Source organism: Balaenoptera musculus, chromosome 5, assembly GCF_009873245.2.
Source record: "Balaenoptera musculus isolate JJ_BM4_2016_0621 chromosome 5, mBalMus1.pri.v3, whole genome shotgun sequence".
NCBI lineage: Eukaryota > Metazoa > Chordata > Mammalia > Artiodactyla > Balaenopteridae > Balaenoptera > Balaenoptera musculus.
Genome location: NC_045789.1, coordinates 75,775,706 through 75,797,410, shown reverse-complemented (window position 1 = coordinate 75,797,410; position 21,705 = coordinate 75,775,706). Strand labels below are relative to the sequence as shown.

General features: G+C 39.7%; 1 protein-coding gene across 1 annotated transcript; it reads left to right on the top strand.

Moving 5' to 3' along the window:
- The first annotated feature begins 702 nt into the window (after positions 1-702).
- Positions 703-1,934, top strand: LOC118895980 (protein-tyrosine sulfotransferase 2-like). Its single transcript, XM_036853607.1, is given in 3 exon segments — positions 703-1,033; positions 1,036-1,111; positions 1,113-1,934. Coding segments are annotated over 3 exon segments (1,116 nt in total). The 5' UTR covers positions 703-717; the 3' UTR covers positions 1,837-1,934.
- The last annotated feature ends 19,771 nt before the right edge of the window (positions 1,935-21,705 follow it).

The window sequence follows — 21,705 nt, the reverse complement described above, 5'->3', positions numbered from 1 at the left end:
TTTTAGTTTTTTAAGGAACCTCCATACTGTTTTCCATAGTGGTTGTATCAATTTACATTCCCACCAACACTGTAGGAGGGGTCCCTTTTCACTACACCCCTTCCAGCATTTATTGTTTCTAGCTTTTTTGATAATGGCCATTCTGACTGGTGTGAGGTGATACCTCATTGTGGTTTTGATTTGCATTTCTCTAATAATTAGTGATGTTGAGCATATTTTCATGTGCCTCTTGGCCATCTCTATGTCTTCCTTGGTGAAATGTCTGTTTAGTTCTTCCACCCATTTTTTAACTGGATTGTCTGTTTTTTTTGATATTGAGCCCCATGAGCTGTTTTTATACTTTGGAGATTAATCCTTTGTCTGTTGTTTCATTTGCAAATATTTTCTCCCATTCTGAAGGTTGTCTTGTTTATGGTTTCCTTTGCTGTGCAAAAGCTTTTAAGTGTAATTAAGTCCCATTTGTTTATTTTTGTTTTTATTTCCGTTACTCTAGGAGGTGCGTCGAAAAAGATCTTGTGGGCTGGGGTGGCTGGCGAGCACTGAGTCGCTGGGCGCGCGGAGCTGCAGCGGGACGTCTCTCGCGGGCTCAGCTGGTGGAGAGTCTTGGCAAGCAGTCACAAGGGCTAGATCCCAGGGATGAGAATGTCCAGGGGAGATGTGAGCCCACTGGGGCTCCCGCCCACCTGTCGCTGAAGCGCCCCCAGCCCCGGGCCCAGCATGCGCCTGTCGGTGCGGAGGGCACTGCTGGCAGCTGGCTTTGCCCTGGCCCTGGTGCTGGTGGTCCAGCTGGGGCAGCAGATGCTGGAGTGCCGGGCGGTGCTAGGGGGCCCCCGGCAGGCCATGTGGCTGGAGCAGGAGGACCTCGTGATGGTGGGCACGGACCACGTGGAGTACCTCTACGACAAGCCCATGCTGCTCATCTTCGTGGGGAGCGAGCCCTGGAGTGTCACCACGCTCATGCATGCGATGCTGGACGCCCACCCCAAGGTGCGCTGCGGGGAGGAGACCCGCATCATCCCCCACGTGCTGGCCATGCCCAGGCCTGGTCCAAGTCGGGCCGGGAGAAGCTGCGGCTGGATGAGGCAGGTGTGACAGGCGAGGTGCTGGATGCTGGCCTTCATCTTGGAGGTGATCGCCAAGCATGGAGAGCCGGCCCTCGTCCTCCGTAACAAAGACCCCTTCACGCTCAAGTCCTCCGTCTACCTGTTGCGCCTGTTCCCCAACTCCAAGTCCCTGCTGATGGTGCGGGACGGCCGGGCCTCGGTGCACTCCATGATCACCCGCAAGGTCACCATCGCCGGCTTCGACCTCAGCAGCTACCGCAACTGCCTCACCAAGGGGAACAAGGCCATTGAGGTGATGTACGCCCAGTGCATGGAGGTGGGCAAGGACAAGTGCCTGCCCGTGTACTACGAGCAGCTGGTGCTGCACCCCCAGTGCTGCCTCAAGCTCATCCTCGACTTCCTCGGCATCACCTGGAGCAACGCTGTCCTGCACCATGAGGACCTCAACGGCAAGCCCGGCGGCGTCTCCCTGTCCAAGATCGAGCGATCCACAGGCCAGGTCATCAAGCCCATGAACCTGGAAGCTCTCTCCAAGTGGACTGGCCACATCCCTGGGGATGTGTTGAGGGACATGGCTCAGATCGCCCCCATGCTGGCTCGGCTCGTCTATGACCCCTATGCAAACCCACCCAACTACAACAGCCCCGACTCCATTGTCATGAACAACACACACTGGGTCTTGAAAGGGGATGATAAAACACCAGCCAAGCTGAAAGGCTATTATCTTCAGGTGAACCAGAATAGCACCTCTTCCCACCTAGGAAGCTCATGATTTCCAGGTCTTTGCAAATGGCTTTGTTGCCAGAAGAGAAGAAACTTTGCATTCGAGTGGAAATTGGACCTCTAATCCAAGCATATTGCTTGCTATTAACCGCCAGAACAGAACTGCTCACGAGGAATGTATTTGTACATGTTTGCAAAAGCTGAATCATTGGAAACTTAACCTTGAAACACTCTATCTTAGGATAGTCCGGGGTAGAGAACCAAGAATGTGGAGGTAGTCCAGCTTTTGAAACTTAGGTATTTTATATTTTTCCCCTCAAGAATTTTTTTTTAAGAAATGGATTTGCCATCCTCCTTAATTTGCAGGACTGCCTTGGTGGCTTTGTTTGCTGGAACAAGGCCCACCACCCGTGCCTCTCCTGTTGACCCTTACTTTTGAATTCAAAGAATCTATTTAAGAATTTAATATATGAGGCTTTCTTTGATCCCTCCTCAGTTCTACTCACAGAGAAAAAATAATATATATTATTTGAATAAACTGAACAGGAACTCATTTGTCTGTGCCTTACCTTAAAAAAAAAAGAAAAAAAAAAGATCTTGCTGTGGTTTATGTCAGAGTGTTTTTCCTATGTTTTCCTCTAAAAGTTTTATAGTGTCTGGTCTTACATTTAAGTCTTTAATCCATTTGGAGTTTATTCTTGTGTATGGTGTTAGGTGGTGTTCTAATTTCATTCTTTTACATGTAGCTGTCGAGTTTTCCCAGCACCACTTATTGAAGAGGCTGTCTTTTCTCCATTGTATGTTCTTGCCTCCTTTGTTGTAAATTAGGTGCCCATACGTGTGTGGGTTTATCTCTGGGCATTCTATCCTGTACCATTGATCTATATTTCTGTTTTTGTGCCAGTACCATACTGTCTTGATTACTGTAGCTTTGTGGTATAGGTTGAAGTTGGGGAGCCTGATTCCTCCAATTCCATTTTTCTTCCTCAAGATTGCTTTGGCTATTCGGGGTCTTTTATGTTTCCATATGAATTGTCAGATTTTTTGTTCTAATTCTGTGAAGAATGCCATTGGTAGTTTGATAGGGATTGCACTGAATCTGTAGATTGCTTTGGGCAATATAGTCATTTTCACAATATTGATTCTTCCAATCCAAGAACATGGTTTATTTCTCCATCTGTTTATGTCATCTTTGATTTCTTTCATCAGTGTTTTATAGTTTTCTGAGTACAAGTCTTTTGCCTCCTTACGCAGGTTTATTCCTAGGTATTTTATTCTTCTTGTTGCAGTGGTAAATGGGAGTGTTTTCTTAATTTCTCTTTCTGATTTTTTGTTGTTGGTGTATAGGAATGCCAGAGATTTCTGTGCATTAATTTTGTATCCTGAAACCTTACCAAATTCATTGATTGGCACTAGTAGTTTTCTGGTGGCATCTTTAGTCATCAGCAAATAGTGACAGTTTTACTTCTTTTCCAATTTGTATTCCTTTTATTTCTTTTTCTTCTCTGATTGCCGTGGCTAGGACTTCCAAAACTATGTTGAATAATAGTGGTGAGAGTGGACATCCTTGTCTTGTTCCTGATCCTAGTGGAAACGCTTTCAGTTTTTCACCATTGAGTATGATGCTTGCTATGGGTTTGTCATATATGGCCTTTATTATGTTGAGGTAGGTTCCCTCTATGCCCATTTTATGGAGAGTTTTTATCATAAATGGGTGTTGAATTTTGTCAAAAGCTTTTTCTGCATCGATTGAGATGATCATATGGTTTTTATTCCTTACTTTGTTAATGTGGTGTATCACATTGATTGATTTGCGTATATTGAAGAATCCTTGCATCCCTGGGATATATCTCACTTGATCATGGTGTATGATCCTTTTAATGTGCTGTTGGATTCTGTTTGCTAGTATTTTGTTCAGGATTTTTGCATCTATGTTCATCAGTGATATTGGTCTATAATTTTCTTTTTTTGTGATATCTTTTTCTGGTTTTGGTATCAGGGTGATAGTGGCTTTGTAGAATGAATTTGGGAGTGTTTATCCCTCTGCAATTTTTTGGAAGAGTTTGAGAAGGATCGGTGTTAGCTCTTCTCTAAATGTTTGATAGAATTCGCCTGTGAAGCCATCCGGGCCTGGACTCTTGTTTGTTGGAAGATTTTTAATTATGGTTTCAATTTTGTTACTTGTGATAAGTCTGCTTATATTTTCTAATGCTTCCTGGTTCATTCTTGGAAAATTGTACCTTTCCAAGAATTTGTCCATTTCTTCGTGGTTGTCCATTTTATTGTTATATAGTTGTTTGTAGTAGTCTCTTATAATCCTTTGTATTTCAGTGTCAGTTGTGATTTCTCCTTTTTCATTTCTAATTTTATTGATTTGCGTCCTCTCCCTTTTTTTCTTGATGAGTCTGGCTAAGGGTTTATCAATTTTGTTTATCTTCTCAAAGAACCAGCTTTTAGTTTTATTGATCTTTGCTATTGTTTTCTTTGTTTCTATTTCATTTATTTCTGCTCTGATCTTTATGATTTCTTTCCTTCTATTGACTTTGTGTTTTCTTTGTTCTTCTTTCTCTAGTTGTTTTAAGTGTAGGATTAGATTGTTTATTTGAGGTTTTTCTTGTTTCTTGAGGTGAGATTGAATTGCTGTAAACTTCCCTCTTAGAATTGCTTTTGCTACATCCCATAGGTGTTGGGTCGTCGTGTTTTCATTGTCATTTGTTTCTATGTATTTTTTGATTTCTTCTTTGATTTCTTCAGTCATCTCTTGGTTATTTAGTAGCGCACTGTTTAAGCTCCATGTATTTGTGCTTTTTACAGTTTTTTTCCTGTAACTGATTTCCAATCTCATAGCGTTGTAGTCAGAAAAGATGCTTGATACAATTTCAATTTTCTTAAATTTTCCAAGGCTTGATTTGTGACCCAAGATGTGATCTATCCTGGAGAATGTTCCATGTGCACTTGAGAAGAAAGTGTAGTCTGCCACTTTCGGGTAGAATGTTCTATAAATATCAGTTAGATCTATCTGGTCTATTGTGTCATTGAAAGCTTGTGTTTCCTTATTTATTTTCTGTTTGGATGATCTGTCCATTGGTGTAACTGGAAGTTAAAATTCCCCTGCTATTATTGTGTTACTGTCGATTTCTCCTTTCATGGTTGTTAGCATTTGCCTTATGTATTGAGGTGCTCCTATGTTGGGTGCATAAACATTTATAATTGTTATATCTTCTTATTGGATTGATCCTTTGATCATTATGTAGTGTCCCTCCTTATCTCTTGTAAGGAGATAAGTCTTTATTTTAAAGTCTATTTTATCTGATACAAGTATTGCTACTCCAGCTTTCTTTTGATTTACATTTGCATAGAATATCTTTTTCCATCCCTTCACTTTCAGTCTGTATATGTCCCTAGGTCTGAAGTGGGTCTCTTGTAGACAGCATATATATGGGTCTTGTTTTTGTATCCATTAGGCCAGTCTGTGTCTTTTGGTTGGGGCATTTAATCCATTTACATTCAAAGTAATAATCAATATGTATGTTCCTATTACCATTTTCTTAATTGTTTTGGGTTTGTTTTTGTGGGTCTTTTTCTTCTCTTGTGTTTCCCACTTAGACAAGTTTCTTAAACATTTGCTGTAAAGCTGGCTTGGTGGTGCTCAATTCTCTTAGCTTTTGTTTGTCTGAAAAGCTTTTGACTTCTCCTTTGAATCTGAATGAGATCCTTGCTGGGTAGAGTAATCTTGGCTGTAGGTTTTTCTCTTTCATCACTTTAAGTATATTCTGCCTCTCCCTTCTGGCCTGCAGAGGTTCCGCTCAAAAATGAGCTGATAACCTTATGGGGATTCCTTTGTATGTTATTTTTTGTTTTTCCCTTGTTGCTTTTAATATTTTTTCTTTGAATTTAATTTTTGTTAGTTTGATTAATATGTGTCATGGTGTGTTTTTCCTAGGGCTTATCCTGTATGGGACTCTCTGTGCTTCCTGGACTTGGGTGACTATTTCCTTTTCCATGTTAGGGAAGTTTTCCACTATAATCTCTTCAAATATTTTCTCAAACCCTTTCTTTTTCTCTTCTTCTTCTGGGACCCCTATAATTCAAATGTTGGTGTGTTTAATGTTGTCCCAGGGGTCTCTGAGATTGTCTTCAATTCTTTTCATTCTTTTTTCTTTATTCTGGTTCTCGGCAGTTATTTCCACCATTTTGTCTTCCAGCTCACTTATTCATTCTTCTGCCTCTGTTATTCTGTTATTGATTCCTTCTAGTGTATTTTTCATTTCAGTTATTGTGCTGTTCATCTCTGTTTGTGTGTTCTTTAGTTCTTCTAGATCTTTGTTAAACATTTCTTGTATTTTCTCAATCCGTGCTTCCATTCTATTTCTGAGATTCTGGATCATCTTTACTATCATTACTCTGAATTCTTTTTCAGGTAGATTGCCTATTTCCTCTTCATTTATATGGTCTTGTAGGTTTTTACCTTGCTCCTTCATCTGTGACATATTTTTTTGCTGTCTCATTTGTTTTTTAATTAGTGGGATTGTGTTCCTGTTTTACTGGTTGTTTGGCTTGAGGCTTCCAACACTGGAGTTTGTCGGCTATTGGGTAGAGCTGGATCTTGGTGCTGAGATGAGGAACTCTATGAGACCTCACTCCAATGAATATTCCCTGTGGTCTGAGGTTCTCTGTTAGTCCAATGGTTCATACTCCAAGATCCTACTGGAGGAGCTTCTGCCTGACCCTGGGCTCTCAAATCAAGATCCCACAAGCCACGAGGGGCAGCAAAAAAAAAAAAAAAAAAAAAAAAGGAAAAATTAAAGTTAGACTAGGAAACTAACAGATATGTTAGAAAGAATGTAAAAACAAAAATATAGATGACTCAACAACCGGAAAGTACATCAGTACCACAATAACAAAAAAGAGAAGGAGGGAAAAGAAAAACAAAAAGCAAAGGGGAAGGCCTTGGCTGTGGAGGGTGGGGCCTAAGCAAGGGCAAGGTTTAGGTGGTGGGCAGGGTCAATGTTCAGGACTCACAGGGCTGGAAAAGGCCCTGAGGGATGTGTGGGGTGGGGCTTAGGCTCAAGGAACAGAAAGGTCCCAGGCGTGACCCCACCCCTGGTCTCAGAGGGCAGGGGACCTCACCTGGGAGCCCAGCAGGCTTCCTGGGCTCCAGTGGGCAGGGCAAACACCCTCCCCTCCTCTCCTGCTCCTCCTGGATGGCCCCGCCCGCCTGCCACTCCTGATCTCACTGGCATCCCTCCTATGTCCCCAGGACCCACACAGCCTGGATGGGGCTTTGGAGGGGGGAACCAGCTTGGGAGCTCAGCAAGCTCCCCAGTCCGAGTGGGCCAGGCGATTGCCCTCCACTCCTCTCCCCCTGTCCCTGGAGAGTCCCTCCCACCTACCTCTCCTGATCTCCCCGGCCTCAGGGGCGCCAATCTTGTCTGGCCTCCACTTCTCCTCCACCCCACCTCGGTCCCCCTACATCCTACCAGTTCACTCTGGGGTTCCTCCCATCTCCTTGGCGGTCAGAGTTCCCCACCAGCGGCTGGCAGGTGCCCCAGTTGTGGAGAGATGCTAACTCCGTGTCTTCCCACACCGCCATCTTGACTCTAATTAGTTTATTTTTATTTTTGGCTGTGTTGCGTCTTCTTTGCTGTGCAAGGGCTTTCTCTAGTTGCAACCAGCAGGGGCTACTCTTCATCGTGGTGTGCGGGCTTCTCATTTTGGTATCTTCTCTTGTTGCAGAGCAAGGGCTCTAGGCACGTGGACTTCAGTAGTTGTGGCACGTGGGCTCAGTAGTTGTGGCTCATGGGCTCTGGAGCACAGGCTCAGTAGTTGTGGTGCACGGGCTTAGCTGCTCCGTGACACGTGGGATCTTCCCGGACCAGGGCTCAAATCCATGTCCCCCGCATTGGCAGGCGGATTCTTAACCACTGCACCACCAGGGGAGTCCCAGAGCTTAGGTTTTTAACAAGGATTTGACATCTCATGAGGTAAGGAGCTGGAATTTTGTCCCATTAACAAAGTCAAGACTTTCAAAGGCTACTCTAAGTGACAGGTGAAGTAAGAAAATCTCCTCTGGCATAGTAAAAGGACAAGAAAGCTTGTCTGTCTTGGCCTGGGAATCTGGAAAGTAAAAAGGAAGTATTCTTTTTGAATTTGTAGCTACTAGCTTGACCTGACCTCACTTAGATTTGGAGTTTGAGTGTATACCACTGTTGTATTAGTATCCATCTGGGAACTCCCAGTTAGAATTTAACATAAAAAGTGATCTGGGAGTGACATAATCATCTATATAGAAAATCCTAAGGAATCTACAAAAAAGTACTAGTTCTATACGTGATTTCAATAAGCTCTCAGAATATAATGTCAATACACAAAAATCAGTTGTATTTCTAATTATCAATGAACAATGGGAAATTTAAAATTTTAAATATCATTTACCATAGAATAAAGAAATCATGAAATACTTAGGGATAAATTTAACAAAATATGTGCAAGATCTGTACACTGAAAGTTATAAAACTGTTCTAAGAGAAATTGAAGATTATCTAAGTAAATAGAGAGATATACTGTGTTTATGAATTAGCAACATTATTTAGATTTAATTCTCTCTAAATTGATCTATAGATTCAATGTTATACCAAACAAAATCTCAGCAGATTTTTTGTAGCAACTGACAAGCAAGTTTTAAAATTTGTATAGAAATGCAAAGGATCCAGAATAGCCAAAACCATCTTGGAAGAGAAGAACAAAGTTGGAAGGACTCATGAGACCTGATTTTGAAATTTACTATAAAGCTACTGTAATCAAGAGAGCGTGAAAAAAAAAAAAAAAAAAAAAAGAGAGCGTGATATTGCCATAAGGATAGATGTACAGATCAATAGAACAGACTCAACAGTTCAGGAATAGACCAACATGTATATGGTCAATATTCCACAGTATTTCAATAGAAAATGACAGTCTTTTCAACAATTGGTGCTGGAACTGTTGGGTATCCATAAGCAAAAAATAAAGCTTCATCCTTACCTCATATCATAAAAAAAAAAATTAAGTTGAAATGGAGCATAGACCTAAACCTAAGTTTTTCCACAAGAAAAGTTGGCTTGGGAAAAGATTTCTTACATAGGACATAAAAAGCACAACCTATAAAAGAAAAAAGAATTATAAAATTGACCTTAATAAAAATTAAAAAGATTGCTCTTTGAAAAACACTGTTAAAAAAATGAAAGACAAGCCACACTGAGAGAAAATATTTGGAAAACATTTATTCAAGAGAGAACTTGTATTTAGAATATTTTTTTTTAAAAAATCTTAGAACTCAATAAAAAGACAGAAGTATGATTTAAAAGATAGAAAAAAGGTTTGAACTTCCAGTTAACAAAAGAAGATATATGAGTGATCAAAAAGCAAATGAAAATATGCTTAACATCGCTAGTCATTAAAGAAAAACAAATTAAAATCACGATGAAATACCATTACACTAGAATGGCTAAAATCAAAGGTTGATAATTCCAAGTGTAAGTGAGAAGGTGGACCAACTGAACTCTCATATACTGTTGGTGGTGTGCAAAATGCTCATTTCAGAAAAGCCTGGCAGTTTCCAAATTGCCACTTTGGAAAAGTCTGGCAGTTTCTTATAAAGATAAACATACATCTACCATGCAACCCAGGAATCCCACTTCTAGGTATTTACCCAAGAGAAATGACAACTAATGTCTACATAAAGACTTATATACAGATCTTCATAGCAGTTTTATCAATAATAGTAGAAAACTGGAAAGAACCTAAATATTCATCAATTGGTGAATAGTTAAACTAATTGTGGCCTATCAATGAAATGAATAAATTACTAATACACTTATCAACATAGAAGAATATCAAAAGGATTATGCTAAAGGAAAGGATCAGAAACAAAAGACTACATAGTGTATGATTCCATTTATATGAAATTCTAGAAGAAGCAAAAGTGTAGTGACATAAAGCAAATTGGTGATTGCTTGGGACAGGGGTGAGGGAAGAAGATTGACTGCAAGGAGGCACAAAGGAACTTTTTGAGGTTATGGAAATATTCTATATCTTAATTATGGTGGTTGTTACAAGACTGTTTACATTTAGCAAAACTCATTGAATAGTACACTTTAAGTTACTGAATCTTATTGTATGTAAATTATACCTCAATAAAGCAGATGGAAAAAAGTGGCCTGCTCTTACTATGTTCCTAGAAAATACAAAAACTTCTCTGGAGGTACATACTCTTAACTCAGGCTTTATAGGATTCTCAGAGATAAAGCCCAGCTGAACATGAGATTACCACAAAAAATTTCAAAACACACAGGGAAACTACTAGCCTCCATTGATAAAGAGAGAAACAATAATCAGCAAAATGAGATACCCAAGGATCACAGATAACTAGGCTATTCAGTAGACAGTATAAATTAAGTATATATTAAAATAATAAAGGCATGTAATAAGGAATTTAAAACGTTAGAACAAAAACAAGACATTATTGGGAAAAGACAAAGAGCTTTGAAAATAACTCTTAACCTTTTATGGAAGAAGAAGGAGGAGGAGGAGGAGAAGTAGAAGGAGAAAAAGAAGGGAAAGAAAGTTCATCAGTATCATTTCTAGAAAAGAAAAATGTAGTTTTTGAAATTTTAAAAATTATGGACAGGTCTAACAGCTGATTAAACTAGCTAAAGAGAAAGTTAAGGAATTGGAAAATTGATCTAGGGAAAAATACATAGTATATAGTGTAGAGAGCTAAAGAAATAAAAAATATAAAAAGTTAAGAGACGTAAAGAATAGAACAAGAAGACCTAATATATTTCTAACAGTGGTTCAGAAGCAGAGAATAGAATGAAATAGAGTATTCAAAGAGCTCAGAATTTTCCAGAATCAATGGATGACAGTGAACAAAGACATTTTAACATGTCTTACAAGACCTCAAATGATAACCCCTCTTAAGTTTTAAAATCTTTTTCTGTTGTCACTCCTCCAATTTTACACTTCATTCACTGACTAGGATAAGCTATAGAAGAGGAGGAGCAACTTGCTTGTGTAAGTAGCAGGATATCATTAGTGTGATTAGTTTCAAATCAGTACGTGCTGAACCCTGAACCCTGAACCCTGAACTTTGTGCATGCTGTTCTCTCTGCCTAAAATATAACCTTTTATTGATGTTCCACTACACTGGACACATTTTTTTTTCAGTATTTTAATTAAATACTGGAGCTTCCATTTAGTGGTTAAGAGACAGTTTATTTTCTTCCAAGAGTTTCTTTACTCATGATACATCCAATATCCCCAGGGGTTTACTCAGGCCTAAGAACAATGGCCTCAAAGAAACCAGAGAGCCTGTTCCATTTGCTCTTTATGGGTTGCTTGGTCAGCCATGGAGGGATCCTGACCACTGAATTTCCAATGGAACCTGCGGGGCTATAGCTCAAATACCCACTCTTGAAGCTAAGGGTCTGCTACCACTGCTATAACTACCTCTGTAACCTCTACCGTGGGTAAGCAGGAAGACACTGGAGGCTCAGCATAGTGTTTATCTGGACCTGTGCCCAAGGACGTGTCACCCTTAGTTCTCCTCCCACAACCTCAATAACTGTTCCCCACAACCTCCGTGTGCATTTCCTGTATGACTCTGTATGTATGAGGATTGGCAACAAAATGAGAAGTCTCTTTCACTCATAATAGTTGGCCCAAATCGCCACAGACTCACATTCCCAACACTTGGTTTCTTACACACAGCTGAGCACAGAGCTAGTCCCCCTTCCATGGCATGTCCCCAGAGCTAAGACTGAGGTCACCAAGTTCTGACAACTCCATTCCCTTTTTTTTCCTTCTTCTAATTTGTACTCTATTTTTTAATCCCTTCTGCAATCACCCTGGCTTAGATCCTAAACATCTCTTTTCCAGAACATCACAACAGTCTCCTAATTAGTCTCCCTGCCTTCACTCATCATTCATACTGCTCTGCTTACCTCCTTGCCACTGCCGTACACTTACTCTCTTGAATTCCTTTCATGCTGTCACCAGACAGATCTTTCTTTTTTTAAAAAAAAAATATTAATTTATTTATTTAGGCTATGCTGGGTCTTAGGTGTGACATGAGGGATCTTTTTTAAGTTGCGGCATGCGAACTTCTTAGTTGTGGCATGCATGCGGGATCTAGTTCCCTGACCAGGGATCCAACCCAGGCCCCCTGCATTGGGAGCGCGGAGTCTTACCCACTGGACCACCAGGGAAGTCCCCCAGACAGATCTTTCTAAATTTCCAAACTGATTACGTTCTTCTCCTGATTAAAGTCACATCATGGTGGGACTTCCCTGGTCAGGGAACTAGATCCCACTTGCACGCTGCAACTAAGAGTTTGCATGCCACAACTAAGGAGCTCGTGTGCTGCAACTAAGGAGACCCGCCTGCCACAACTAACACCAGCACAACCAAATAAATTTTTTAAAAAATAAATAAATAAAGTCATATCATGGTAAGTCAGAAAGAGCCAGCAAACCCTGGTTCCGTAGCTTGCTAGCTACTTAGCATTTCTGTCTTTTAGTTTCCTGCCCTACAAAAGAGAGATAAATAATAGTATCTATCTCATAAGATTATTTTGAAGATTAAATTATATAATGTGTGTAAAATTCCTAGCACAATGCCTGGCATTAGTAAATACTCAAAATAATGGTTGAGCATTTCCATTTCCCCTCTCTTCTTCCTAATCACCTATGATTAAATCTAAGTGTTTCATGACGTAAAGATGTCTGCAACATCCTTAGCTCTAAAACAGAGCTGGTTCACTCACACATGGTCTATCTGTGAGCATTAAGCTCCTGTCTCTGGTGTTCACTCAGAACATTCTTGCTCTTGTTGTCCAGGTTTTTGTATTCTTTGATTCTTGTTCACCAAGTTTATATCAGACTTCTGGGTCTTTTGACCTGTTTGGAAGCATTACACCACCCAGCTAGTTTCAGGCCAACTCCATGTGACTTTAAATTTACATTCTTATGTGATTTGTGTGTAATTGAAGCTTCAGATAGAGGCATTTCCATCAGTCATCACTGTCCAGGTACAACCAAGACAGTTCCTCCCCCTTCTCCTGACCCCCAACCTCCATACGCCACAGAATTCCCCTTCAGTTTTAGGGACTGGACATAGAGTCCTCCAGTATCCTTCCCTGTCTCCCTAACTACTGTCCCTCTCCCTATATGCCATCCATCATTTTTGGCATCTTTGCATATTTATCCATGCTATTTTCTCCCTGATCCACCCAGCAAACTCTAATTTAAGACCTGTTTCAAGCGTTTCTTCTTTGGTAAAGCCTTGCTTGACTCTCCTCCTTTTCCTCTCCTGAAGGACAAGCATCGTGTTTGATTGTATTGGACCCAGGGTGGTGCCAGGTGTGTAGCTGGAGTTCAGTGAATATTTGTTGAAAGGCAGCCCTTGAAAGGATTGGTCATTTAGTTCCAGGTTCTGGGGGCTGCCTTTGCTGCTATCTTTTCAGATACCCATGTCTTCAGTTCTTCCTTTGATTCTATGAACAACTCTGATATATTTCTGATAAATTCTTTTTTTATTAAGTTACCAAATTTGTGTTATGCTGTTTGCAATTATACACTCCTAATTGATGCAAGCATGCATTGCTTTCTTAATGAGAAAAAAAGTTTGTTTTCTACAATAGAAATATAAATAGACTCCAATTTAATCAATTGTTCTTTGGCAGCTGTTTTTGAGGAAAGTGAGAATCTTCACATTCACCTAGTATGGGAGAGCTGAAATTTGACGAGGGTTTTCAATAATGAAGCGAGGACATGGGAGATAGGAGGCACAAGACCACTGGCCAGGACACTGTGCTGAAATGCACACAAGGAATGCCACACTAGGGTCTTCTCCAGGAAGAGAGTACATCCAACTTAGGTTGAATTTTAAAAAATCCTTACAACATAATGTACAACACGATAAATATAATTAACACTGCTGTATATTATATATGAAACTTGTTGAGAGTAAATCCTAAGGGTTCTCATCAGAAGGAAAAAATTTATTTTCTTCTATTTCTTTAATTTTGTATCAATATGAGATGATGGATAGTCACTAAATTCATTGTGGTAATATGTAAGTCAAATCATTGTGCTGTACACCTTAAACTTATACAATGCTGTACACCAATTATATTTCAATAAAACTGGAAGAAAAAATTAAAAATACAGTGGTGTATACATATATGCATGCTTTTGTAACCATCAGAAATAGGCATGTGTGTATCCATCAGAAACATGGCTAAAAATGCTCAAAAAAAAAAAAAATCCTCCAATAGGCATCATTAGGCAGGTACCTCTCCCTGAACTTATTGGAGGCAGGGCCATCATCTTTAAAACGGTACTCTACACAAAACAGCTTCTCAAAATGTCATTGACAAATCAGATTTTAAAAAAATCAAATCGTGGGCTTCCCTGGTGGCACAGTGGTTAAGAATCCGCCTGCCAATGCAGGGGACACAGGTTTTATCCCTGGTCCGAGAAGATCCCATGTGCCGCGGAGCAACTGAGCCCATGCGCCACAACTACTGAGCCCGTGTGCCACAATTACTGAAGCCCATACACCTAGAGCCTACGCTCCGCAACAAGAGAAGCCACCGCAATGAGAAGCCCGCACACCGCAACGAAGAGTAGCCCCTGCTCACTGCAACTAGAGAAAGCCCGCGCACAGCAACGAAGACACTACACAGCCAAAAATAAATAAACAAAATTTTAAAAATTTTAAAAAAGAATTAAAAAATAAAAAATAAAATCATACTCTGAAAGTGAACTTTCCTTGACTTGACTGTGAAAAGAACTTAAGATAGGAGAACAAAGGTAAAAGATAAAGAAGGTGGTGGGAGGGAGATTAGGTCATTTGGGGAGGCATACCTCCTAGATGTGCAAGACAGAGATATGTTCCTGGTTGTGCCTGCACCAATATGTGAGAAAGAATTAAATCCAATTAAGGTGCCCATTACTAAGCTGTAAACATATTAGCTTTATTGCAGTCAGGCCTAGCTGCCATCAATGCTTGATTCAGGGTCAAACACTGCTCTCTCTACTCTTGTAAAATATGCAACTCCATCTTTACTATAATGGGTTTAGGAAGGACAGAAAAATACCATGAGAGGTTTCTAGGTCTTTGACAGATGACTCTTCTTCCTAATTCCTACCCCAATTTTGTGGCATTCTAGGGCAGTTGTCTGCAACTGGGGATGCCCTTCAGAATTATACCTAGAACTTTATAAAGAAAATACACATGGTGGTCCCCACCACAGACCTACTGAATTATAATCCCCAAGGCTAGAGGTTTTTTAAAATTGTTTTTGCTCGCTTGTTTTTATGGAGATAAAATTTGCTTACAATGAAACGCACAGATCTTAAAGTGTTCAGTGAATTTGACAACTATATAAACCCAGTAACTACCACCCAAAACAAGATATAGGACATTTCCATCATCCTCATATTCCCTTGTGTCCAGTACAATCTGCTCCAGCATATCAGAGGCAACCATTGTTCTGATTTCTATCACTATAACTTAGTTTGGGGATGCTAGGATTTTAAAAAATACAGGTAAGTGGAGTGAAGTATAGCTACATGAACCAACTTGAATAAATCTCAAAAACATAATAAAAAGCAAAAAAACAAGTTGTAAAAAAATACAAGAAAATGATTTTATTTATATAAATCATTTACAACTTAAAGCAATGACAATTATTCTTTAGAGACATATGCATGTTATAAAAATATAAAGATGTACATGGCAATGATAATCATTTCAGGATAGAGGCTGCCTTTTGTAGAGTGAGAGGGACTAAGAATAGGGAAGAGCACTCAGGGGGGTTTATTTTTTATTTTTAAATACTTCTTTATTTATTTAGGCTGTGCCAGGTCTTAGTTGCGGCATGTGGGATCTTTTTTAGTTGCAGCGTGTGGGATCTTTTAGTTGCGGCAGGCAGACTCAGTTGCAGCATGTGAGATCTAATTCCCTGACCCGGGATCGAACCTGGGCCCCCTGCATTGGGAGCATAGAGTCTTACCCACTGGACCACCAGGGAAGTCCCAAGAGGGTTTTAATATTTTATTTCTTAAGCTGAGTAGGAGGTACACAGGTGTTCTTTATATTTGTACTTTTCTTTATGTCTGTAATATTTCATAATAAAATAAAACTTCACAGCGGATTTTGATGCACATGCTCTTATAATCTCTACACACCAAGAAATACTCAAATTTTTTATAAATATATAAGTAAAAATTTCAAAAACCAAAATTAATTGTGCCGTCATCTGTTCAAGGAGCACTTTTTTTTTTTTTTTTTGGCAACAAACTAAGGTTTTATTGCAGGGCGACAAGCAAGGGAGTGAGAGACAGCCTCAGATCAAACTCCAGCTTGTCTCTGAGTTACGGGTTTCTTTTTTTTTTTTTTAATAAATTTATTTATTTATTTATTTTTGGTTGCGTTGGGTCTTTGTTGCTGCGCGCAGGTTTTCTCTGGTTGCATCGAGCGGGGGCTACTCTTCGTTGCAATGCGCGGGCTTCTCTTGCTGCGGAGCACGGGCTCTAGGCGCGCGGGCTTCAGTAGTTTTGGCACCTGGGCTTCAGTAGTTGTGGCTCGCGGGCTCTAGAGCACAGGCTCAGTCATTGTGGCGCACGGGCTTAGTTGCACTGCGGCACGTGGGATCTTCCTGGACCAGGGCTCGAACCTGTGTCCCCCGCATGGGCAGGCGGATTCTTAACTACACCACCAGGGAAGTCCTAGGGGTTTCTTAAAGGGGAAGAACAAAGAAGCTGGGGTTAATCATCGTCTTGTGACATTTCTGTGACATTTCTTAAACGTAGTTTCAGGAGTCAAGATGTCTCTGGTTTACAATTCTCTCACCATGTAGTCCATGGCTCAGGAGTCAGGTAGCTCATCTTGCCCTGGAGAAACAAGGAGCATTTTAAAATTCTCTTTCGGTCCTTACCCTATGGTCTACTGTAATCCATTAAGCACATACACTCCATGAGAGCACAGATAGTGTTCTATTTAATCTTTTAGTCCTCTGAGTACCTAATGTTATATGCATGGCACACACAGACAAAAAAAAATTTTTTTAAATAGAAGATTCTAAACCTACCAATTGACTCACATTTTAACATTTCACATTTGCAGGTTTTCTATCATCCTGCAATATTTTAAGGCCTCTTGACATCTACAAACATCTATTTCACATCCACCTCCTTTTTAAGGTTTTTGGGTCCAAAAGGAAAAGAGCAGGCCCAAGGACCTAGTTATACCCATCTCATGCCAGTCTTGTTATGTCACCACTATAACATTTAACATACTAGAGAAGGAGAAAGACAGCTGATACAAAGAAAGAAGATAAAAGATTTTTGTTTAAGATATACAGATTTATGGATAAACAGGAAAACTTACGCATGAGTTGAGTCTCAAAGTTCTCTCCATGTCTTTTGTACATACCTCCTTATGGTATTTTTTGCACCATATTGCACCTGCTTACAAGTCACCCCTAATTAGACCATGAATGCCTAAATGGTAGAGCCAGAATCATCTGCATTTTTGTTCTTCCGAATCTAGTAGATAGCATTGCTCAATAAACGTTTATTGGAATAAGGACAGGAAAAGTGACGGAGAGGAAGAGAAAAGTAGATGTGTCTGGCACATGGCAGAGAAGAATGGAAACAAATATGCAGAAAGAAGATTAAAGGAAGGTAAGTAAAAGTATTAATTAGGATTAGGTTCAGCTGTGACTGACAGAAAAATCCAAATAAACAATGGCTTACAGAAAAGAGAAGTTCATTTTTCTCTCATGTAAAAAAAAGTCTGGAGATGAGTATTCCAAGGCTGGTAAAGTCTTCACAAATTCTTCTTATCTTGCTACTTACTCAGACTTAAGCTGTGGTTTTTGCCTCATCATCCAAGATGGCTGCTTAACTTCCAGTCATTATGTCCTCATTCCAGCCAACAGAAAGGATAAAGGAGAGAAGTGCTTACCCTCTCCCTTCAAAGACACTTTCTGGATGCTGCACACATAACTTCTGGGCTTACTTCTCATTGCCCAGAGTTTAGCCATGACCACATCTAGTTACATGGGGATTTGGAAAATGTAGTCTTTATTCTGGGTGGCCTCATCCAGGATGAAAATCAGGGATTTTATTACTAAGGAAGAAGAAGAAGTGAGATTAGTGAATCAAGGGTATAAATATTTTTATACATTACTATGTTTATTATACAAATATTATGTATATTATATATATTTAATATTAATTGAATACCAGGAAAATGTACTGTAAAAATGTTTTTCTTTAAAACAAATTCAAGCTTATTCATTTTTTTCTTTGTAAAAGTCTTTTTTTTTAATGAATTTATTTGTTTATTTATTTATTTTTGGCTGCATTGGGTCTTCACTGCTGCGCGCGGGCTTTCTTTAGTTGCGGTGAGCGGGGGCTACTCTCCCTTGCAGTGCGCGGGCTTCTCATTGCGGTGGCTTCTCTTGTTGCGGAGCACAGGCTCTAGGAGTGCAGGCTTCAGTAGTGTGGCACGTGGGCTCAGTAGCTGTGGCTTAGTTGTTCTGCAGCATGTGGGATCTTCCAGGACCAGGGCTCGAACCTGTGTCCCCTGCATTGGCAAGCAGATTCTTAACCACTGCGCCACCAGGGAAGTCCCAAAAGTCTTTCTTGTTATCTACTATGAATGTAAATAACATAGTAGAGCTTTTAAAAGCATGGACTCCAGAGGAGAATGTCTATATTTAAATCATGGCTCCATAGTTTACTTCCTGTGGCTCTGTAACTTTGGATAAGTCACTTATCCTCTCCAGCTGAAATTTCTTCATCTGTAAAATGAAGATAGTAGTAGTACCTACCTTAACAGGGTTGCTGCAAAGATGAAATGTATTAATACACATACTATATACAACAATAAGTGCTCGATAAATCTTAACTATTACTATTTACGGTTGAAACTTTAGAAGAGTCAAACAATTAGAAAGAGTAGGAAAGGTAATCTATAGTCCCACTTCCCCAAAAAAACCAGTATTAAAATGTTTATGTATTTACTTAAATCTAATTGCTATGGATATTTTTATACTGTTGAAATACTTGTGTATATGATTCGTATCCTGCTTTAGTCCAGATCAACTTCTCTCCCTTCTCCATTCTGCTTTGTGTCCCCAGAAGCTGACCAGTAAGGACTCCATCAATAAGTTCTATTGTGTTCTTCTGTATGGATTAACCCAATACCACATAAGAGTATTTATTTTCCACTCCCTCTTTGAGGGATTGCTGTGGGTTGGCTGTGTCCCTTTATGGAAGGTTCCATCTCCTATCAGAGGCTGTCTCTCTCATACGCTACCCTTTCTGGGATCTTCCCTTCTGGCCTAGGATTGGTAACAGCTGTTGACAGACCCAAAGCTCTGCAATAATCCTTATTGGTTTCCCTAAACCTTTTGTAAATAATCCCTTTGTTAAATCCCCTCAAATTACGCAGTTTCAGCGTACCAAGTCCCTTCTTCCAGGACTTTGACTGACATACATAGGAGAACAAGAATTTTTTCAGAGAGGTTATTTTAGTAGCTGTATAATATTCTATAGTGCCAATGTACCTTAACAATAATAGCAATTACTTAATGTACCTGTCAAGTACTTTACAGACACCAATTTTATTTACTCCTCACCAACCCCAGGGATTGGTATTTTACAGATGAGGAAACTGAGCCTCAGGGAGGTCTGAAAATTTACATGCCTTTGGTTTCAGAGCTGATAAGCAGCAAGGTTAGTCCTACTTCTATTCTTCCCATTAAACCCAGTGGTTCCAAAACCTGGCTAATCATCAGAGGAACCTATGGAATTTTTTTCCCTGTGTCCACTCAAAGAGAGCTTAATTTTGTAGGTCCAGAGTGAGACCCAGAAATCTCTATTTTTATAAAAGTTGCTCAGGGGAGTCTGATGATCAGCTAGATTCGAGAAGAAATTACCTCATTTTAATATGTGTATGTTTCCTTTTGTTGGATATTCGGATCATCTGTATATTATGTTTTTATAAATAAGACTGCAATAAAGATGGTTATATATAAAGCTTTGCCTTATTTAGTATTGTTCACATAGAATGAGTCTCAGAAGAGTGATGAGTGAATTAATGAGATAAATATTTTTGATTTTTGATGTGCTTCGTTCAAATGTTTATTCATTTAGCTACTTAAATATTCAATTAAAAATATATATTTTTCTACAAATATTTATTTACCATGCTCCAAGCTCCAAGCATTGTGCTAAGGGTTTGCAATGTAACAGTGAGCAAGACACGTAGTGGGGAGATGGTTATTAAACAAATAATTATCCAAATAAAGTATTTAGATTATAATTGTGATAGGGTCTATGAAGAAAAAATAAAGAGGACTATAAACCTGGTTTGAGAATGATTAGTGAAGGTATTCCAGAGAAAATGATATTTAAATTGAGGCTTGATGAATGAGTAGAAGTTAGCCATGCAAAGAGAAAGGAGAGAGCATTCCAGACCCAGGAAGTGGCATATGCAAAGGCTCAAAGGTATGGAAGAAGTTGGAAAGTTATATAAAATTAGATTTATGTCATAAGAAGATGGTATAAATATACTGAGGTAAAGCAAGAGTGAATGAAAAGGGAGAAATTAAGAAGCTATTGCAGGGACTTCCCTGGTGGTGCAGTGGTTAAGAATCTGCCTGCCAATGCAGGGGACATAGGTTCGAGCCCTGGACTGGGAAGATCCCACATGCCATGGAGCAACTAAGCCCGTGCACCACAACTACTAAAGCCCACGCGCCTAGAGCCCGTGCTCTGCAACACGAGAAGCCACTGCAGTGAGAAGCCCGTGCACTGCAACGAAGAGTAGCCCCCACTCACTGCAAATAGAGAAAGCTTGCGTGCAGCAATGAAGACCCAACGCAGCCAATAAATAAGTAAATAAATAATTTATTTAAAAAAAAAAAGAAGCTATTGTAGTGGTTCATGAAGGAGGTGGAGTAAGAAGAAATGATTGATGGCTCAAAGTGGTGCCAGTAGAGATGATGAGAAGTGAATATAGATTTATGTAGAAAGTAGGATCTATAGGACTTGTTGATTAATTATATAAAAGTGGTAAAGGAAAAGAAGTCAAAATGAGTCCCCAGTTTCTGGCATAAACAAGTGGCTGAATGATGTTATTGGGCAAGAGAGGGACAGTGGAGGCAGACTAGGTTTGCAAGGGATAATCATGAATATGGTTTTGGCAGTATTAAGTGTTGAGATGACCAAATATGTGATGTCTGAGTGGAGATGTTGAGTTGGGAGTAAGAGACAGTGATCTGGAACTCAGAAGTCTTGTGTAAAGAAATAAAATTGATATTGAAACCATGGAAATGAATGGAATGGATAATGTAGTTGAAGAATATATAGAGTGTCAAGAAGAGAAGGCTAATGACTGTGCCTGGAAGACTCTAACATTGAAAGGCTGAGTGAAGAAGAAGGTCCAAAAGAAAACTGAAAAGTAGTGACCATCTAAGTAGGAGGAAAACCGGAAGTGTGTGTTGTAATGGAAATTCAAGAGAAAAGAATGTTTCACTGGAAAGCTGTCAAAAAAGTCAAAAGTTTTTGAGTGTTCAAGTAAGATGAAAATGAAAAGCAATGATTAAATTTAGTTGATGGAATGAGTTGAGAAGTGAATGATATGCACAGATGATATTTCATCAAATGAGATGAACAGGGAACTTTCCTGGTGGTTCAGTGGCTAAGACTCCACGCTCCCAGTGCAGGGGGCCCAGGTTCAATCCCTGGTCAGGGAACTAGATCCCACATGCTGCCACTAAAGATCCCATGTGCCGCAACTAAGGCCTGGTGCAGCCAAATAAATAAATTAAAATAAATAAAATTTTAAAAAATGAAATGAA